The sequence below is a fragment of the Aptenodytes patagonicus genome, chromosome 29, assembly GCF_965638725.1.
Source record: "Aptenodytes patagonicus chromosome 29, bAptPat1.pri.cur, whole genome shotgun sequence".
Taxonomy (NCBI): Eukaryota; Metazoa; Chordata; class Aves; order Sphenisciformes; family Spheniscidae; genus Aptenodytes; species Aptenodytes patagonicus.
The window spans coordinates 2,025,609-2,046,333 of NC_134977.1; the positions used below are offsets into that span (position 1 = coordinate 2,025,609).

Consider the following 20,725-nt stretch of genomic DNA (forward strand, 5'->3'; position numbering starts at 1 on the left):
TTCCCTTCTTGCGGCCTTTGCAAAACTAAAAAGCAGATGCATGCAGCCGCTTCCCCTTGCGGAAACGCAAACCTGCTGCATGCAGCCGCTTCCCTTCTCGCAACCTTTGCAAATCAAGAGCAGCTGCAGGCAACCGCTCCCTCCCTTGCAGAAACGCAAACCCACAGCATGCACCCCCACCCCGGTCGGCTGGTGACTCACGGCACTTGGCAGCTGCCCGCCACTCCTGGAGCTGCCCGCCGGCGGCCTGGCAGGCAGTGGCGTAGGCCTGCAAGCTGCGACACAACGCTCCGGCGCCCACCTGGCTGCACTGCTCCTGCATGCACGCAGCCACGTACTCCTGGGGTGCCACCACCCTGTGGCACCCGGCGAGGGGTCCCGTCGCCTCCGTCAGCACCCCGCAGGGCCCCGGGGTGGCCGAGGGGCAGGTGGGGGGTGGGGACCCATGGGTGCAGGTGGTTGTGAGGGTGCCCCAAGCGGCCCCCAGCTCCTGGGGGGTGGTGGGGTCATTGTTGGCGTCCCCGTCGAAGTTGCCGCAGAGACCCTTGGTGTGGTGGCGGTAGGTGCTGGGGAGGGTGAGCAGCACGTAGGCGTTGCCGTTGTAGAGGAGTTTGGGGCCGCCCTGCACCTGCAGCACCTGGTGGGTGCCCTCCTGGGACACCGTCACGGCCCCCCCGGCCAGCGTCAGCGGCAGGAGGTGCTGCTCGCCATCCACCTGCGGGGAAAAAGAGGGGTGAGCGGGAGGGGGGGGTGTGGGGGGTGTGCACCCCAAAGCAGGGATTGCACCCCAAAGCAGAGTTTGCACATCCTGCTGGGCACCCCAATGTCAGGTCTGCACCCCAAAGTGGGGCTTGCACAGCCTGCTTTGCACCCCAAAGTCAGGTTTGCACCCTGAAACGGGGCTTGCGCATCCTGCTGCGTAGCCCAAAGCTGGGTCTGCACATCCTGCTGTGCACCCCAACGTCAGGTTTGCACCCCAAAGCAGAGCTTGCACCCCAGAGCAGGGTTTGTATGTTCTGCTGTGCACCCCAACATCAGGTTAGCACCCCAAAGTGGGGCTTGCACTGCCTGCTCTGCACCCCAAAGCAGGGTTTGCAAGCTAAAGGGGAGTTTGCCCGCTGGGCTTTGCACCCTGAAGCAGGGTTTGCATGTCCTGCTGTGCACCCCAAAGCAGGGTTTGCATCCCAAAGCAGGATTTCTGGGCACCCCGAAGTGGGGTGTGCACCCCAAAGCAGGGCTTGCACATCTTGCTGTGCACCCCAACATCAGGTTTGCACCCCAAAGTGGGACCTGCACTGCCAGCTTTGCATGCCAGAGCAGGGTTTGCACCCCAGAGTCGGGTTTGCACGTCTGGTTGTGTACCCCAGAGCAGGGTTTGCACATCCTGCTGTGGACCCCAAAATGGCATTTGCAAGCTAAAGAGAAGTTTGCACGCTGGGCTTTGCACCCCAAAGTGGTTATTGCACCGAAAGTTGCCCCACTCACCGTCACCGCCCACCGGATGCCCCTGGCCATGCCGACAGTGACTCCGTGCACGGTGACCAGCAGCTGGCGGATGAACGGTCCCTCCTTGCCGCTATCCTTCACTACCTTCACCGTGAAGGGCACCAGCGGGTCCTTGGGGCCGGCAGCCTCAGCTGCCGCCAGCATGTAGGTGCAGGTGCCGGCGAAATGCAGCAGGTGCCCGTCAAAGGTGCTGTAGGAAACCGCACCCAGCACCTCACAGCGCCCACACTCGTGGGGGTAGCAGCCTCGCACCCCGTCCTGCACTGTGCACACCTCGCCCGCCGCGCAACCCTCCGGCTTGCACTCCACCACCCCGGCTGCTTTGCAAGTGCAACGCTCGCTGCAATGAGGGCAGATGAAAAACTTCTCGCCCAGCTTGTAGTAGCGACCCTCGTGCAAGCAGCCACACTGGGCCAGGGGGACGCAGCGGTCGCCGCTCAGCAAGAAGCCCTCGTTGCAGAAGCAGCCTTCGGTGCAGAGTGCGGCTTCCTCACATTCCTCCACTTCTGCTTGGCCCCGGCACGTGGCCGGGCAGGCTGGGCCGCAGAGCTCGTAGTGCTGGTTCGGGGGGCAGACGGGGCCTGCGGGGGCGGAAATCAGCAGGGGTGGTGTTTGCAGAGCTCCAAAAACCTTTGTGCATGGAAGCCTTAAATCTCCCGTGCAAACCAGAAACCTTCCGTGCACGCAAGCCCCAAACCCTCTGTGCAAACCAGAGAGCCGTCATGCATGCAAGCCCTAACCCCCCCCCATGCAAACCAGAAAGCTTCCGTGCATGCAAGCCCCAAACAGTTCGTGCACGCAATCCCCAAACCCTCTGTGCAAACCAGAAAGCCTTCGTGCTTGCAAGCCCAACCACCTTCATGCACGCGAGCCCCGAACCCTTCATGCAACCCAGAAAGCCCCAAACAATTCGTGCGTGCAAGCTCCAAAATCTTTGTGCAAACTAGAAAGCCTTCGTGCGCGCAAGCCCTAAGCCCTTCGTGCGCGCAAGCCCCAAGCCCTTCGTGCAAATGAAAAAGCACTCGTGCATGCAAGCCCCAAGCCCTTCGTGCAAGAAGGAAAAAAAAAAAAAAAGCATTGTGCATGCAAACCCAACCGCTTTTGTGCATGCAACCCCCAGGAGATCCCCCTGCCCCGAGCCCCACGTACTGCAGAAGGCGGCGGTGCGCCACTCCCTGATGCGGATGCCCTGCCTCTGGCAGGCGGTGACATAGGCGCTGATGGAGTGGCAGACCATTTCCTGGTGCCCCTTGTAGAGGCAGGTGTCGAAGAGGCAATCTTCAAAGTAGGGGGCTGGGTCGATGGCGCTGAGGCAGGCGCTGAAGGGTCCCTGCTTCTTCACCAGGAGCCCGCAGTGCTTGTCGCCCCGGTAGGCACGTTTCTCTGCTTCGGTGCAGACTTCGCAATCCTCGGTGCAACCAGCCCAGCAACCGGGGATGTCGGCCACCTTCCAGGAGTCAGCAAATTGGATTTCGTCGGTAGCCGGCTGCCCGTTAGGCAAAACGAAGTCGTCCTGGGGGTTGCCATTGGCGTCGCCGCAGAGGCCGCAGACAGCGCCCGAGTAGGTATTGGGAAGGATGACCATGGCATGGCTGTACCAGTCGAAGGTGACGATGACCTCAAAGTCGGTCTTGATGAAGCCATGGACGCCACTGAGGTAGACCTGGAGCTTGTCGCCGTGGTTGAAGGGCAGATCCACCAGGATCCCGTTGACCTGGAAGGGTAACGTGGGTTGCATGATGCCACGCAATGACTTGGAAGCCCACCAAGATGCCACGCAGCAAGCTTGCAGCTCAGCCGTATGCCATACAACCTTGAAATCCACCCAGATGCCAAGCAATGACCTTGCAAACCAAGCAGGCATCATGCAATGAGCTTGCAGCCCACCTAAACGCCACACAACAAGCTCACGACGCACCCGAACTCCATGCGATGAGTCTGCAGCCCACCCAAATGCTACGCAACAACTGTACGGCCCATCCAGACACCATGCAACAACCTTGCAACCCACCCAAATGCCTTGCAATGAGTTTGCAACCCAGCAGGACACCATGCAATGACCTTGCAACCCAACTAAACACCATACAAGGACCTCGCAGCCCACCCAGATGCCATGCCATGACCTTGCAACTCAACCGGCACCTCATTCTCCCCTACCTTGAGCTTCTGAGGGTACGCCTGGCTGAGGCTGAGGGTCATGTTGTAGACTTCCAGGGTGACCTCCTTGGTGTAGGAGACCACACGGCTGCCCCGGTTGTTGTTCTCCACGGTGACGGTGAAGGGGACGAGGGTGGAGTCATTGGAGCAGAGGGCAGCCAACTGGTAGATGCAGGTGCCCATGAAATCATAGCGGAGCCCGTCGAAGGTGGTGTAATGGGGGTCACCAGTGGCCACACAGATGGAGCGGCTCTTAGACACGCACCGCCGCACGCCCTTCACCACGGTGCACTTCTCGCCCAACTTGCAAGCGGCTTCCTTGCACACCACCATGCCCAAATCTGGGTCACACCTGCACCAAGATTGGCAGGTCTCATCGGCCCAAAACTCCTCACCGGGACGGTAGTAGCGACCGTCGCGGGTGCAACCGCAGCTGGCCACCGCCACGCACTGGCCGCCGCTGAGGACGTAGCCCTCGTTGCAGGCGCAGGTCTCCACGCAGGGCTGGGTGCAAGTGTTGGGTGCATCCCGGTTGGTGCACGTGGCCGGGCAGGCGTTGCCACAGGCTTCGTAGTGGCTGTTTTCGTGGCAGGGTAACGCTGGGGGGGAGAAATGGGGCGATTAGAGGGGGAGGATGCAGCAGCATCACATGGGTATTGCAAAGAGTTCATGAGACGAGCGCTTGGCGTGCAACATCCTGGGGACGGATAGTGCACCGTGTGACTGCACCGAGCGCTTTGCATGCAGCGTCCCAGGGAGGGATGCTGCACCGTGTTAACGCACTGAGTACTTTGCATGCAACATCCCGGGGCTGGATACTACCCCATGCAAATGCAGCAATTATTTTGCGTGCAACGCCCCGGAGCTGGACATTCTCCTGTGCAAATAACACCGCGTGCTTTGCATGCATCATCCCATGCTAGATATTCCCCTTCTTTGCAAAAACCACCCCGCCACATAGACCGAGGAGGAAACCCCTTGCTTACGACAGCCTGACGGCGTCCTCCAGTCGTGCACGACAGCTCCATGCTTCTTGCAGGTGGACGCGTAAGCCTCCAGCACCTGGCAGAGGATTTTCTTCGCCCCGTCGCTCATGCACACATCGTAGAGGCAGTTGCGGTAGAAATCCCGGGGCTTGATGACCTCGTGGCAAGCCTTGAAGGGCCCCTCGAAGCTTTTTTTGATGAGACCGCAGTACTGGTTACCCCCGTACAGCTCCTTTTTCTCCTCCTCGCACACCGGGCAGTTGCCTTCACAATAATCCCAGCAAAACGGGTCATCGTCATCGAGGACTTTCCAGCCTTCGGCCCAGGCCACCACGGCGGCGATGTCGCTGCCGTTCTGGGGGATGTCGTCCTGGGGCTTGAGGTTGAAGTTGCCGCAGAGGCCGCAGGTGTGTTTGTAGTAGCTGCTGGGGAGGTCGATGAGCAGATGCCAGTTCCAGTCGTACATTACCCGGAGCCCAAAATCCGTGTCCAGCACGGCGCTGAGCCCGCTCTGGAAGACCTGCACCTTGCCATCCTCCAGGCTCACCGGGAGAAGCGTCACCACCCCATTCACCTGCGGGTGGGGAGCACCAGGTGTGAGCACGATGCACATGCACCAACCTGGGCTTGGGGCATGCAACTGCCTCGCTGCGGCACGCAATTGCCCCACTGCGGCATGGGATCGCTTCTGCAGCCACTGCTCACTGCAGCGTGCAATACCCGCTGCAGTGGGCAACTGCTACCGGGGTGCTGCAGCGTGCAAGCGCCTTGCTCTGGTGATGCAGCGGCACGCAAGTGCTCGCAGCACCGTGCAATCGCCTTGCAGCGGCATGCGATGTCTCCGCAGTTGCCCACTGCAGGATGCAGTTACTGCTGGGGTGTTGCGGCAACAGGCGACCACCACTATGGCATGCAACCATGTGCTGTGGCATGCAACGCCCCGCTGCAGTGATACTGCAGCGTGTAACCACCCGCTGCAGCAATGCTATAGTGCGCAACTGTCCTCTGCAGCATGCAACCACCTGCTGCAGCAAGGCTGAGGCCATGGAACCACTGCTTGATGTGCAATCACTGCTGTGGTGATCCTGCGGCATGCAATCACCCGCTGCAGTGTGGAGTTGCCACTACGGTGATGCTGCCACATGCAATCACCTGCTGCAGAGCGCAGTTATTTGCTGGGACGATGCTACGGTGTACCAACACCTGCCACGGTGTGCAAGCACCGCTGAGGAGCGTAATTGCCTGCTGCGGCATGCAATTACCTGCTGCAGCGATGCTGCGGTGTGCAATCACCCACTGTAGCAATGCAAGTATACGGCATGGCGCTGCGGCGTGCAGCCACCTGCTGCGGCACGCAGCCATTCACCGGGGTGTGCAAGCAGTGTTGCATTGCTACGAGAGTGTGCAATCACCCCCTGCAGCGTGCAATCGCTGCTGCAGCGAGCGAACACCATTACAGCGCGCAACCACCCACCGCAAGCTCCGTGCCCTCCTGGCGAGATCCAGACTTGGAGTCAACCCTCATCAGGGGCTGCTGAGATGCTCTGTGCATCAAAACCCCTCCAGTTTCATGACATCGCTGCCTTCGTCGGGCTTTGCTTTTGCCTCACTCGACTCACATGTGCCAGCTGCCACCGCAAACCTCCCGGGGCGGGGGGTGTCCCACCCGCTTTGAGGTTTCTTGGAGACCTACTGCAGCTGCCTGTGGTGTTTTGGGCTTCCCCAAGTGGCAGAAAACAACCTCAGGTTGCCCCGTGCAAGGCAGCGTATTCCCAGCGTATCCCGACATTTCAAAAATCCACATTCCAGTTTGATTGATTTTAGCCAAAAATAACGGTGGCCCTGATGAAGCAGGAAGGGTTGTTGAACGTGATGGGGGAGATGGACAAAAAAGAGGGTGGGGAAGAGATGGATGAAAAAAGAGGCGGGGAAAGGCCCATTTTCCCTCCATTTTAGGCCAACTCACCCTGACTTTGCCCAGTTCCTTTCGGTGGATGGAGACGTGCTGCCCGTAGACCTTGATGTTGGCCAAGCTCACATAGGAGACTGATTTCACCCCGCCACGGATGTCATTCTTGCCCTCCACCCTGAAGGGTACCAATCTGGTGTCATTCCCGCAGGATTCGGCCATGGTGTAGGTGCAGGTGCCTTGGAAGTCGAAATCGAGCCCGTCGAAGGTGTGGTAGTGGGGGTCCCCCCAACCCCAGCAGGTGGCAACCAGGGATGGGACACACTTGGCTTGGCCGTCCTTCAACTTGCACCTCTCCTTGGGCCGGCACTGAAGGGCTTTGCACGGGTCTGGAAGGAGAAGAAACCATGGGAGAAACCACGGGAGGTGTCCTGGTGAGGGGCACATCCCATGTCACCATGCAAACCAAGTGTCTTCACCGGTGTTGAGGTCCCACCAAGTGTCCTCTGCTCCCCCTTGGGCTTTGGCAGGAGATCGGCAGCTCCGAGATGTAAATCGGGGCACAACAATCCATCGCCAAACCCAAATTTCCCCTTTGCAGCCGTCTTCCCCCCCACACCCATTGCTTCGAAAAGCGTCAAGATTGGGTTCATCGTTGCCCAAGATTGCACCCGTCCTTCAAGAAGGTGCCACCATGGTTAAAATAGGACATCTGGGTGGATGCAAAGCCAAGGGATGGCTTTTCTGAAGCACTTTGCTCCTCCAAAATCCTCCCAACCACATCCCTGATCCTCTTAGGGTTGGAGATGGGATTTGTGGCCTCCATCTCCCCTTGCTGTAGGGCTTACACCTCAGCCCACACCTCTAAATCAAACATCCAGACCAGCCCCAGGATCTGCTCTGGCTCCAAGATCCCTTTTTTTGGTTTGTTTTCCACTCAAGCAACCCCATTTTTCCTTACTTTGATTGATGCAACCCAAGACCCCGTCCCGGATTTCACAGGTTTCGTCATCGGTGCAGCTGTGGCGGCTGCAAGTCAAGCCCTTGCCGGGGACACACGTGCAAAGCTGCTGGCAGTTATCGTTCAAGACCGACTCGTGGGGCTGCAGGGCGAGAGGTTGCAAAGCGTTGCGGTGAGAAGAGCAAACTGTGTTACACATAAATGCATAAAAATACGTGGGGGGGGGGAAATCACATATTGAGGTCTGCTGGAGAGAATAAGCAGCTTTGCAAAATGCAAAATTGCTGAGGAATTTATCATTTTTGTTGTAAGCAAAAAAAAAAAAAAAGCAGAAAAACCCATCCCTTTGCTCTCTTCCACCTCCTCTGAAGGAAAAATACGTTATTATATAGTTCCCTCAGCTGTGGAAAGCATTGCTACTATCTGGGCGTCCACACCTGGGCTAGCACCTTTATGCCAAGCGATAAAAGAGACGGAAGTGCCCCAGTTTTCTTCATATGAAACCACAGAATCGCTTGGCAGATGGACGATTTGGAGGGTGGTTTTTTCCACAAGGTGCTTTGGGCCGTGCACACGTCGCCTTCGGAGCAACGTGCTGCAACGCAGGCAGGAGGAAAATGTTAAAAAAACCCCAACACCCCCCCCCCCCCCCCCCAACTCGGGAGATTACTACCTTGTAATATTTCCCATCCACAAAGCATCCACATTTGTCCTTGGGAACGCAGCTGTGCCCGTCAAAGATGTACCCTTCATTGCAATTGCAGCCTTCGGCACAGGTTTTGGGGCATTTGGAGGCATCTTCAAGCCCTGTGCAGCTGTTGACGCAGAAGTTGGTGCAGAGGGAGTAGTTGCTGTTGGCCGGGCATCTGAGGGCTGGAAGGAAAAGGGTGATAATCCCAAGACCCAACATCGGGTGGAAGAGCGGTGCCAGCCCAGGCTTGCACCCCAGGGAGATGGCAGAGCCTGAACGTCGATGAAAACGCAACCCGTAGGCGCTTGGTGTTGGGGACAAGTGGGAAAAGCCAACGCAAGCACCAACAAGGTGAATTTTCCTTGGTGTTGGCTTTTCCCGTTTGCCCCCAGCATCAACGAACGCTCACTCCGCTGGCGCTTGCGTTGGCTTTTCGCATTTGCACTTCAACACCAGCGAAAATGTACCGGGCTGGCGCTTCTGTTGGCTTTTCCCACTTGCCCAAAATGCCAACGAAAACCCACACCTGGATGGCACTTGCGTCGGCTCCTCCTGCTTGCCCAAAACATGGATGGAAACACACCCGGTTGGCGCCTGCGTTGGCTTTTCTCATTCATCCCCAGCGCCAATGAAAACGCACCCCCTTGCGTTGGCTTTTCCCAGGTGCAATTCTTTTCATGCCATCATCGTCCTCCCCACCCTGGGCTCCCAACCCAACAGCACCGTTTGCATCACCCCATGCATCAAGGGTGGTCAGCACAGACACCCGGCCCCAGCATCCCTTAGAAATAAATTGTAAAGCCCTGCCTATTTTTCAATTAATCCCAAGGAGATGTGACTTCCCGGCCATGGAGGATGTTTCCCACCCACGACCCCCACTTACGGCAGAAGGATGGTCTTCTCCAAGCCTCAATGACGACACCGGCGTCTTGGCAAGCGGTGGCGTAGCTCTGGATGCTCTGGCAGAGGACGTGGGTGTCAGCCTCAGCGAGGCAAAGGTCATGGAGGCAGGCTTGGAAATACAGGTCTGGGTTGATGAGGCGGTGGCAGGAGTCAAAGGGGCCCTTTGGGACCGTGAGGATGCCGCAGTAGTTGGGTTTCTGCAGGACAACCTTCTTCTCCTCCGTGCAGACGGGGCAGTCATCCTTGGGGCAGTCATCGCTGCAGGACTCGTCAGTCGTTTTCCAAGCAGAGCCAAAGACCATCGCGTTGGGGGCACGTTGGCCATTAGGGAGGAGGAAATCATCGTTCCGTTTCCCGTTGTAGTTGCCACAGAGCCCACAGAGGTGGCCCTGGTAGCTCTGCGGGACTGTGACCGTCACGTGGTGGAGGAGGTCAAAGCGTACGACGAGGCCAAAGTCAGTCTGAAGCAGGACGCCCATCCCATGTTGGTGCACCTGGACCCGTCCCTTGCTCAGGATGACCGGGAGGTGGTGGGATATGGAGTCCACCTGGGACAGGGAGAGAGAAATCCTCCAGTGAGCCTCAAGGACGCTACAAGGAGGCGGCTATGGAGGTAGGAGCAAAAAACATCAGGGGAAACACCTTCCAACCAACCTTTTAATGAATTTATGGCTCCCACTTTGAAAATGGAAGGCAAAGTGGGGATGAGCATGGCTTTGTCTTGGACATAGGAGTGAGGTCTTCCCTTCATCAAGCAAAAACAATTTTTGGGCTCCCATGTTCACACCCGACGAGGTGGACCACAAAACATGGCCTTACTGTGGCCATGCAGCTCTTGCTTCACGCCAGGGTCAACGTGAGCCTGTAGACTTTGACACCAGCATGCTTGCAACCAAAAAGAGGTACAGCTATGCTTCACGATCCACCACGACAGGTCCCTTGTTGCCTCACACCAAGGTCAACATGAGCCTGTGGACGTTGTCACCAAAATGTTTGCACTCAAAAAGACGGACCACAGAGCACAAACTTACTGTGATGGTTGCCCTCTCGCCTTGTGTCAAGGTCAACATGGGCCCATAGACTTTGACACCAGCATGTTTGCATCCCAAGAGAGGTGGACCATCAAGCATGGACCTGCTACAACTGTTTCCTCTTGCCTCATGGCAAAGTCAACATGAGCCCATAGATTTTGTCACCAGCACGTTTGCGCCTAGAAAGAGGTGGACCACAAAGTACCGCCTTACCATGACAGCTCCCCTCTTGCCTCGCATAAAGGTCAACGTGAGCCCATAGACTTCAACGGACAACGCGTGGATGCCGGAGACCTTCCTCTTCTGCCGGGCGTCCTTCTTGATTTTCACAACAAATGGCTTGACATTGTCACCGGCGCAGGTCTCAGTGAGGATGTAGGAGCAGGTGCCCGTGATGTTGAAAGCCATTCCATCGAAGGACATATAGTTGCTGTCACCAGTGGCCACACAGGGCCCAAGCGTGGCAGGTAGGCATTGGAAGACGCCATCGATGACTTTGCCTTCGCTGCCTCGGGGACAAGAAATTTTCTGGCAGACCACAGTGCCGCCAGCCTGGCACTGACATTTCTCCTGCTTGGTGGGGAAGAAGGTCTCCTCCACCTTGTAGTAGAAGCCCTGATAGAGGCATCCGCACTGGGACATGGGGACGCACTCGTCGCCGCTGAACACGAAGTTTTCGTTGCACGTGCAGCCCTCCCTGCACCGCACCGAGCATTTCAGCGGGGTGTAGATGCTGCTGCAGGTCTGGCTGCAGCCCTGGGAGCAGATCTCGTAGTGGCTGTTTGCAGGACACGAAATACCTGCCACGAGACAAGGCGATTCGTTAGGAGCAAGGAAATTACAGGCCGGATCCTGCAATTTTCCTGCAATTAGGGACACAGTTGTGCCCGGTGACGAGGTTCACCAGATGTAGATTTTTTTTATTTTTTTACCCAATTGCTTCATGGCTAAGTCTCATCTCTTGTTCACTGTGGACATGACGAGGGAAGAAGGGGTGTCCATAAGGGACATTTCAACCCTTCTGAGGTTTTTGGCCCCTGAACCACCTGGTTTCCCCCATCGTTCCGGGGGGAAACGAGGACGTTCCCTCAAGCAACAGAATCGCTCCCACGTTGGGTCCCCAATCAACTTCCAGGGCAGGTCCCTCTCCCCTAATTTAGATATTTTTGGTGCATCTTCTGTGTTTCGCTCTCTAAGCGATCCAGGCAATTAGCCCTCACTCTCGTTTTAGCCAATGCAAAGAAATTGGTGCTTATTGGGGCTAAATTATTTGACCCATCGTAGCTGGATGAGACATCTTCTTCCCTGGAAGGGTTTGTTTCTGGGCATTGGCTGTAAACAGAGATGATGGGACCAACCCAGACTTTGGGTGGGATAAAGCACCACTAAGTGAGATGATTCCCACCTCTGGCTTGTCGCCACATGAATTTGGCCCAGGACTGGGGTTTCCTTGGATACTCGTGACCCCTCATGAAGCAAAAAACCCGCCAGTTAGCCCAACTTACTGCAGAAATCGTCCGTCCTCCATCTCCCGATGGTCACGCCAGCAGCCTGGCAAGCAGAGGCGTAGCGGGCGATGATCAGGCATATCGCATCTTTTTGGTCCGGGAAGAGGCAAAAATCATGCACGCAATTTTGGAAGTATTTGAAGGCGTTCACATGAGCATGGCAAGCTCCGAAGGGTCCATCCACTTCCGAGATGATCCCACACCCTTTCTTCAAGGCCTCCTGGTGCTGCAGAGCCGCTGTGATGGCAGAACATTCCACCTGCGACAGCTCCACGCAATCCGGGATGTCAGTCACCTTCCAGCTGTGCCCGAAGGCGTCTGGGTTTGATGTCACTTGGCCGTTCTTCATCATCATCTCATCGTCCACGTTCCCGTTGTAGTTCCCGCAGAGGCCACACAGGGTGTTTGCGTAAGTGATGGGCACTGACACAGTGACTTGGCTTTGCCAGTCGTAGGTGACAGTGAGGCCAAAGTCTGCCTCTACCACCACTTCCTGCCCACCTCTGTAGATGGAGATCTTCCTATCTCTGTGGAGATATGGTAGGTTGACCAACTGGTCATTGATCTGGGGACAAAAGCGAAAAAGAAAAAATAAAATTTGGTATCCAACAGCAAAGGCGAGTTGTGTCTTCGCGTCACCTGCAATCTGGGCTCCAGCCAAAGCACCCGAATTATGTAGATGAAGACTTCTCAGATTTAATCATCTGCCCCAAATGCAGATGCCCACCAGCTTTGAGGTGAACCGTGCCTGAGGCTCCACGGCTTATATCACGCACCAATCTCCCGCTTCAGGTGGAGATCCTTATATTTAGGCAATTAAATCTCATCGTGGGGCAAACAAACCTAGTAGCTCTGCATCTCAGCGGTGTGGTCGGAGAAAAATATTCAGCCTTACCCAATACAGAAAAAAAATGGAGGAGTGAGGGTGGAAGAGAAGACATGGGACAAGGAGGTTGGGGCGAGGAGCAGCAAGTGAAGAATGTGGAGAACAGATAAAGAAACATTTGCTAAACTCACCATGATTTTGCCGGGGTGTTTCTGGCTGATCACAATGTTTTTGCTGTAGACTTTCACCGTCACAAGAGCGATGGAGGACAGAGATTTGTCATCCTTGTGGCCATTCTGCACCAGCACCTGGAATTCCACCAGACCTTGGCTCTTCTTGCACAACCCAGTGAACTGGTACATGCATGTGCCCTGGAAGATGAACTTCCCGCCATCGAAGCTCTCGTAGTGGGTGGCACCGGCCGCTACACAGGTCCCATAGCTCTTGGGATAGCAATCCTGGATGCCGTCCTCCACCCGGCATTCTTCTCCAGCATGGCAGCTGGCCAAATGGCATATGGCCGTCCGTGATTTCGCATCGCAGACGCAGCGTTTGGTGCAGGTGCTGTCACCCCAAAACTCCTCGTGGAGACCGTGGAGGCGGCCCTCGAAGACGCAGCCGCACTCATCCTGGGGGATGCACTCGTTGGCGTCGAACACGAAGCCCTCCTGGCACTCGCAGGTCTCCACGCAGGCCGAGGCATCGCAGTCAGCGGGCATCGCCTTGTTGTTGCAGGTGGTGGGGCAGGCAGTGCCGCACGTGGTGTAATTGCTGTTCTTTGGGCAGGAGAGAGCTGTCAAAGGGATGGGACACCGTGGTCATGGTGGGGATAATGCTCCTTGGCCGTAAGAAGGTGCAGCAGAGTGCTAAGGAAACCTGTGTGGGCTTTCTGGAGTTTTACATGTACTTTCTAGAGTCTCCATGGACTTTCCAGACCTTCTGTATGGATCTTCTGAATGCACTTTCTGAAGTCTGCACGGACTCCCTGGACTTTCAGCAGAGACTTTTCAGAGTCTCAAAGAACTCTGTACCTTCTGAACGGACTTTCTGCATGGACTTTTGGGACTTGGACTTTCTGGACTGTCTACTGGGACTTTTCTGAGTCTCCACGGACTCCCTGGACCTTCTGCATGGGTTTTGGGGAGTCTCCATGGACATGCTTCTGGAGCCTGCATGGACTTTCTGGACTTTCAGCAGAGACTTTTGGGAGTCTGCACAGACTCTTTGGACTTTCTGCTTGGACTTCTGGGACCTGGACTTTCTGGAGTTTCTACACAGACTTTCTGCATGGACTTTCCAGACTTTCTACATAGACTTTCTGGAGTTTCCATGGTTTTCCTGGAGTCTGCATGGACTTTTTGGGCTTTCTGCTTGGACTTACTGCAATAACCGTTTCCAGCCCATGAATCTGCATGCTTGGGACCCATAGCTCTTTCAGGCCCAGCTTTGTGCAGCCTAACTCAAAGTGACCCTGCTCCACCTCGTTTGGGAGATCAAGAGCGTTAAGGAGAGACGAACATCCCCGTTGGTGCAATTTCCCTTTTATGCCTGTTTTCTGCTCATTCCCATCCCATCGCCCTTTAATTACACCCACCTTAATTAAGGTCACAGTGCCCTGCCCACCCAGGGGGAGGATTTTCTGTCAACCAGGAGATACTCACGACAATGTGCCAGTGTCCTCCAGTCAGAAACGGTGATTCCCTCCTCCTGGCAGGTGTCTGCGTAGGCTTTGAGGGCTTGGCACAGCATGGTGTGGAGCCCATCGTTCACGCAGAGGTCGTAGACACAGTTTTTCAGGTAGATGTTGGGGTTGACGATGGCATGGCAGCGCTCGAAGGGCCCCAGGCGTTGGGTGAGTAACCCGCATGACGTCTTCCCTTTGTACTTCGCTGCCTCTTCCCATGGGCAATGTTTGCAGTCCCCGCTGCAGCTGTCCCAGCACTGAAGGATCTCATTGGCCACCCTCCAGCTCTGGCCCAGCTCCACGGCGTCCTGTGCCAGGTTGCCATCAGGCATGAGGGAATCATCCTGGGGTTTGCCGTTGCTGTTGCCGCACATCCCGCACACTTTGCCGGAGAGCGTACTGGGGAGCTTCACCACCACGTGGTCATCCCAGTCATAGAGGATCTTCAGGTTGAAGTCGGTTTTAATCTGCACGGACTTGCCCTTCTGCTGCAGCCGGAGTTTCCCTTGGGCAAGAGAGATGGGGAGGCGGGACCGATGGTTGTTCACCTGGAGGAGAAAAAAAAAAACATGAAAAACAAACAAATAACATCAAACATGGGGCAAAAAATGGAGTTTGTTGAGCTTTGAGGTATCTTCTTGCAAGAGATGACCATGCAGTAGCGTCACTGACTCATGCACAGCAAATCACAGAATCATTTAGGTTGGAAAAGACCCTTAAGATCATCATTAAATATGTTATTCCAGTGAAATACCATAATACTGCTTTGGATTTGGTAATTATTTTTCTTGCGTACCCTCACGATCCCGTTCTCGGACCTGACCACAGCAATGGTAATGTCATAGATGCGGACGGTCACGGAGCCAACGTAGGAGACTTTCAGGTCACCCCTGTGTTCGTTTCTGGCCTCGACGCTGAAGACGGGCAGGGTCGGATCCGGATCGCAGGTCTTGGTCAAGGTGTAGGTGCATGTGCCCATGAAATCGAAAGCTTTCCCATCGAAGGTTTGGTAGTGGGGATCACCGGTGGCCCAGCAGGTCGAGACGGTTTCTAGTCTGTACCCCTCCTCGCACTTCTCCTCGCAGTCCGGGCCATTGTTGGGAAGTGGAGCAGAAGCTACAGAAAAAGGGAAAAAAACATGGATGGCAACCATGGAGAAGACCTGGCCGTTGGCAAGACGCAACCATATGTTGTTCCTACTTACTCGTGGCACAAAGACCAGCGAAACCGTAACCGGCATAATTCTGGAAGCCGAAGACCAGGAGCCCGAGGGGTGTGTCCGGGTGCTCAGCGCTCTGGATTTCCGACGGCTTGCTCATGGTGACAGTGGCCCAGGAGAAATCTGTGCCAGGAATCGCTTGCCAGGACAGGGTCCTCTCCCTCTTCTGGTTGAGTGTGGTGGTGCTGGCATCCGCGTTACGGGCGATGAGGACCACGTGGTTCTCATAGTTTTCCAAGCTGCTGACCCGGTAGGACGTGCAGTAGGTGGAGATGGGTGGGATGTTGAGTAGGAAGGGATCTTGCGCAAGCGAGGCCTTGGCACCGGTGAAGAAGAAAACCACCTGAATCGCAGCCGAAGCGCTCACGTAAAGAGGTGAATTTTGGCTAATTTCAAACTTGCGGACCTCCCCAGCCGCGATGTCGACAGCGACAGCCGAATTACCCCTGTTGTAGGTGATGGAGGCTTTCTCGGCTGCCACAACGTAGGCAAAGTCGGTGACCTTCTGCAGGGGGTTGGGGGGGACGACATAGGCTTTCCCCCATGCGGCGACAGGCAGAAGCTGCTCAACCACGTGGTCGCAGCCCATGTGCATCTTCACGCAGGTGTGTCCACTGAGGACGGCAACAGCATTGTCCGACGTGATCTCAGTGCCGGACAAATCATAGCTGCTTTGCAGCTGGAGGCTGTGGTAGGGGTTCAAGAAGACGCGGAGAGTTGACCCAGGGGAGTAATTCCTCTTTTTGTAATAAAGCTTGCCCTTGATGTTGATGGAAACGGTGGCCGAAGTCTTCCCAGCTGCCACAACGAACTCCTTCAAGCCTTCTTTCTTGGTGTCCTCTGGCGTCACCACGTAATACTTGTTGCCCAACCTATCTACAGGCAAAACGGTGGTGGCACCCACGGTGTAACTTTTGGAGTTGACGGAGACCACAGAGATCTCCTTGGTGGACTGAATCAAGATGGCTTTATCCAAAAGCTGGCTGCCTGCAAGCTCCGTGTTCCCAGGGATGCGGAGAGAAACCGTCTCATCTTTCCCAAGGGTGATCGTGTCAGTGAAGGTGTCACCGTGCACCGTCACCGTCACCGTGGTGGAGTCAAAGTAAGCCGTGAAGAGGAGCTGGATGTTGGCCTGGGTGCCTTCGTCGTCATTCTGCAAGAAGACGGTGAAGAATTCCTTGCCGCGGAAAGTTGCGGTGGAAAGACCTGGGAAAAGCAGGGAAAAAGGGGGTTTGGGGGGTTTTTTTGGCTGCAGAAATTATAGTAGAAATTTCTGCAAAAAAAACCCCCAACAAACCAAGAAATAAAGCTGCTTCTTTTTTGGTGCAGAAACTTGCAAGAGGAAGTTCTGCAAAAAACAAGAAATGAGGGGGGGTTTGACTGAAAAAAACTGCTATAGAATGTTCTGAAAAAATAAAAAATAGGGAGTAACATTTTTTGCTGCAGAAACACACAGTAGAAAGTTCTGAAGAAATGAGGAAATAAGTTTTGCTGCAGAAATTGCAGTAGAAGTTTCTGAAAATTAGAAATTAGAGAATAAGGGTGGTTTTTTTTCCTTGCAGAAATGTACAGTTACACAGTCTTGAAAAATAAAAATGGGGAATAAAGGCTTTTTGCGGCAGAAATTGCAATAGAAAGTGTGGGGTTTGGGTTTTTGTGGGGTTTTTTGGTTTGTTTTTTTTAAAGCACATAACAAAGGGGGTTTATTGCAGAAATTGTAGTAGAAGAGTCCCCCAAAAATCAGGAAATAAGGGCATTTTGCAGCAGAAACCTGCAATAGAAACTTCGGGGGGGGGGGGGGGAAGGGGAAAAAGATTTTTTTGGATGCAGAAATTGCAGTAGAAAGTCCTGAAAAAACTCCACTGGAAAGAAATCTTCTGTTGCTGCAGAAACTTGCAGTAAAAAGTCTTAAAAAACAGGTACTAAGGGCTTTTGTTGCTGAGGGAAATAAAAATAAGAGTCTTTTGCTGGAAAAAAATGGGGAATATGGGCTTTTTCTGAACAGAAAATGAGTAATAAGGGTTTTTTGGTGAAAACAAAACAGGTTTTAAGGGCTTTTTGATGAAAAACTCCTAGGCAGTAAGGGTTTTTCTTTAAAAAAAACCAAACAACACCAATTAGAAAAGGTAATAAGGGCTTTTTTTTAAAAAAATTAATTTTAAGAAAAAACACACCCAGGTGTGTGGCTGTTTCCTAAAAAAAAAATTAAGTTTTTTTTCTTAAAAAATACAGGTAATAAGGGCTTTTTCTGAAAAGAAAAAAAAAAAAACCCAGATAAAAGGGGTTTGGTGAGAAACAGCTGATAGGATTTTTTTTTTTTTGGTGAAAACAGAAGAGACAAGGGCTTTTTTTTTTCTTTCTCTGAGAATCATAGAATCATAGAATCATTGAGGTTGGAAAAGACCTCTAAGATCATCGAGTCCAACCGTCGACCCAACACCACCACCCACTAAAACGTGTCCCTAAGTGCCTCATCTACTTGTCTTTTAAATACCTCCAGGGATGGGGACTCAACCACTTCCCTGGGCAGCCTCTTCCAATGTTTAACCACTCTTTCAGTAAAGAAATTTTTCCTCACATCCAATCTAAACCTCCCCTGGCGCAACTTGAGGCCGTTTCCTCTCGTCCTATCGCTTGTTACTTGGGAGAAGAGACCGACCCCCACCTCGCTACAACCTCCTTTCAGGGAGTTGTAGAGGGCGATGAGGTCTCCCCTCAGCCTCCTCTTCTCCAGGCTAAACAACCCCAGTTCCCTCAGCCGCTCCTCATCAGACTTGTTCTCCAGACCCCTCACCAGCCTCGTTGCCCTTCTCTGGACACGCCCCAGCACCTCGACGTCCTTCTTGTAGTGAGGGGCCCAAAACTGAACACAGTGTTCGAGGTGCGGCCTCACCAGGGCCGAGTACAGGGGCACGATCGCTTCCCTACTCCTGCTGGCCACACTATTTCTGATACAGGCCAGGATGCCATTGGCCTTCTTGGCCGCCTGGGCACACTGCCGGCTCATGTTCAGCCGGCTGTCGACCAACACCCCCAGATCCTTTTCCGACAGGCAGCTTTCCAGCCACTCTTCCCCAAGCCTGTAGCGCTGCATGGGGTTGTTGTGGCTGAAGTGCAGGACCCGGCACTTGGCCTTGTTGAACCTCATACAGTTGGCCTCGACCCATCGATCCAGCCGGTCCAGGTCCCTCTGCAGAGCCTTCCTACCCTCGAGCAGATCAACACTCCCGCCCAACTTGGTGTCATCTGCAAACTGACCGAGGGTGCACTCGATCCCCTCGTCCAGATCATCGATAAAGACCTTGAACAAGACCGGCCCCAAAACCGAGCCCTGGGGAACACCGCTCGTGACCGGCCGCCAACTGGATTGAACTCCATTCACCACGACTCTCTGGGCCCGGCCGTAATCAGAAAGCAGGTAATAAGGTAATAAAATACCACAAACCAAACCCCAGGTATTATGGGCTTTTTAATGCTATAAAAACATGAGGGGCCAAGGGCTTTTTCCTGAAAAAAAACCCCACAACCCCAAACAGGTTAAAAAGAGCTTTTTTTCTTTTTAAGGAAAAAAAACCCCGCGAACCAAACTAATATGGGCTTTTAAAAAATATAATCATTAATTTAGTTATATAATTAATTGTATAACGAAATTATAATTAGATAATAAAATTATAATTAGATAAGAAAATTAATTCTATAGTTTTAACCCCCCCAAACAACCGGGAGTAACGGCATTTTGTATCACGAACAGGTGGGAAGTATTGCGGGTTGGGTTTTTTTTTTTCAAAAACCAAAACCATAGGGAACAAGGTTTTTTCTTAAAAAAACCTCCGCCAAACCTGAGAATAAGAACTTTATGCTCAAACCCAAATAGGTAATCTGGGCTTTTTTTGGTGAAAAAACACCAGGAAATTAGGGCTTCTGCTGGAAAAAAAACCCCCCGAAGAGGGCTCTTTGCTAAAAAACCCAAACCAAACAAAAAACAACAACCAAAAAAACTGGTTGATAAGGGTTTTTTAATGGAAAAAACAGGTAATAAGGGCTTTTTTGGTAAAACCAGGAAATTTGGGCTTTTTTTTTCCCTTAAAGAAAACAGGGAATAAGGGCACTTGGGTGAAAAACGGGGAATAATGAGGTTTGGCTGGAAAGAAAAACAGGTAATAAGGGCTTTTTTTCTGAAAGAAAAAAAATAAATGAGGTTTTTTTTCTGAAAGAAAAGTAGCTAAGAAGGGTTTTTTGCTGAAAAAGAAAGAGGCGATATTGGGGGTTGGTGAAAAAACAGGAATTAATTTCCTAAAAAAGGAGTGATAAGGGCTTTTTCTTCTAAGGAAATTGCGATAAGGGCTTTTTTTCTGGGAGGGGAAAAAAAAAAGAAGGTTATCAGGGCTTTTTGGTGAAAAAGAACTGGTAATAGGGGCATTTGTGTGAAAGAAAACAGGGGAAAAAGACTTTTTAGTGGGGAAAAAAAAAAAGGCAGGTGGTAAGGGCTTTTTTTTTCTGAACGAAACAGGGAATAAAGGCTTTTTTTCGGGGAAAAAAGCCAAACCAGATAAGGGCTTTTTTCCTAGGCGGAAAAACCAATAGGTAAATAAGGAATAAGGGCTTTTTTCTCAAAATAAAAAAAAAGGGAGGCTTTTTCCTTAAAAAAAAAAATAATGAGGCAGTAAGGGCTTCCCCCCCCCCCAAAAGAAAGCCCCAGTGTATAAGGGCATTTTTTTCCTGGAAAAAAAAAACCCGAACAGGTAATCAGAATTTTTCTTTTTAAATTCAAAAAACCCCAAACAAAGAGGGAACAAGTGCTTTTTTTCTTTAAAAAATGAGGAAATAAGAGCTTTTTTCCCTCTTAAAGGTGATAAGGGCTCTTTGCTAATAAAAAAAAAGAGCAGGCAATAAGGACTTTTTTTGGGGAAAAAAAAAATCGGGATAAGAGATTTTTGGGGAAAAGGCAAAGAGTTAATAAAATCTTTTTGCTGGGGGAAAATGAGGGAATAAGGGAAATTTTCTGAGAAACAAACGAACAGGGATATAAGGATGTTTTGCTGTGGAAACCTGCAGTAGAAAGCCCTAAAATAACCCCCAAACCCAGGAAATTAGGGTTGGTTTTTTTTTTTTGGGGGGGGGGGGATGTGGTTGGGTTGTTGCTCACCACAGAAGAGAGCCAGCCAGGCTGGGAGCCACCACGTCCTGCCCATCGCCATCGCTGGAAAAAAAAAAAGCCAAAAAATACGAAAATGCACATTTTTTTTTGGGGGGGGGGGGGGGAAAGCCACGCAGGGACGAGAAGGAGCCCAGGGAGGACCCAGGTGTCCCCAGCATCCCCTCTTGGCCCAAAATTGTCCCGAAA

At 53.1% G+C, this 20,725-nt stretch overlaps 1 protein-coding gene across 5 annotated transcripts in view; it reads right to left on the minus strand.

The window, feature by feature from the left end:
• Positions 1-20,725, minus strand: part of FCGBP (Fc gamma binding protein) — a 31,255-nt gene that overhangs the window by 3,905 nt on the left and 6,625 nt on the right. For 3 of the 5 annotated variants that reach the window (XM_076360713.1, XM_076360714.1, XM_076360717.1), the window contains exons 2-17: positions 20,528-20,581; positions 15,367-16,587; positions 14,959-15,278; positions 14,140-14,710; positions 12,670-13,271; positions 11,650-12,217; positions 10,358-10,944; positions 9,094-9,661; positions 8,193-8,392; positions 7,520-7,661; positions 6,616-6,947; positions 4,650-5,223; positions 3,664-4,262; positions 2,656-3,220; positions 1,486-2,087; positions 202-715 (exon numbers count right to left, since the gene is read on the minus strand). In XM_076360713.1, the coding sequence (XP_076216828.1) occupies positions 202-715; positions 1,486-2,087; positions 2,656-3,220; positions 3,664-4,262; positions 4,650-5,223; positions 6,616-6,947; positions 7,520-7,661; positions 8,193-8,392; positions 9,094-9,661; positions 10,358-10,944; positions 11,650-12,217; positions 12,670-13,271; positions 14,140-14,710; positions 14,959-15,278; positions 15,367-16,587; positions 20,528-20,579 (8,017 nt within the window). In that variant the 5' untranslated portion in view covers positions 20,580-20,581. The remainder of the gene's footprint in view (positions 1-201; positions 716-1,485; positions 2,088-2,655; positions 3,221-3,663; positions 4,263-4,649; positions 5,224-6,615; positions 6,948-7,519; positions 7,662-8,192; positions 8,393-9,093; positions 9,662-10,357; positions 10,945-11,649; positions 12,218-12,669; positions 13,272-14,139; positions 14,711-14,958; positions 15,279-15,366; positions 16,588-20,527; positions 20,582-20,725) is intronic. The other 2 variants (XM_076360715.1, XM_076360716.1) reach the window with 1 other exon arrangement.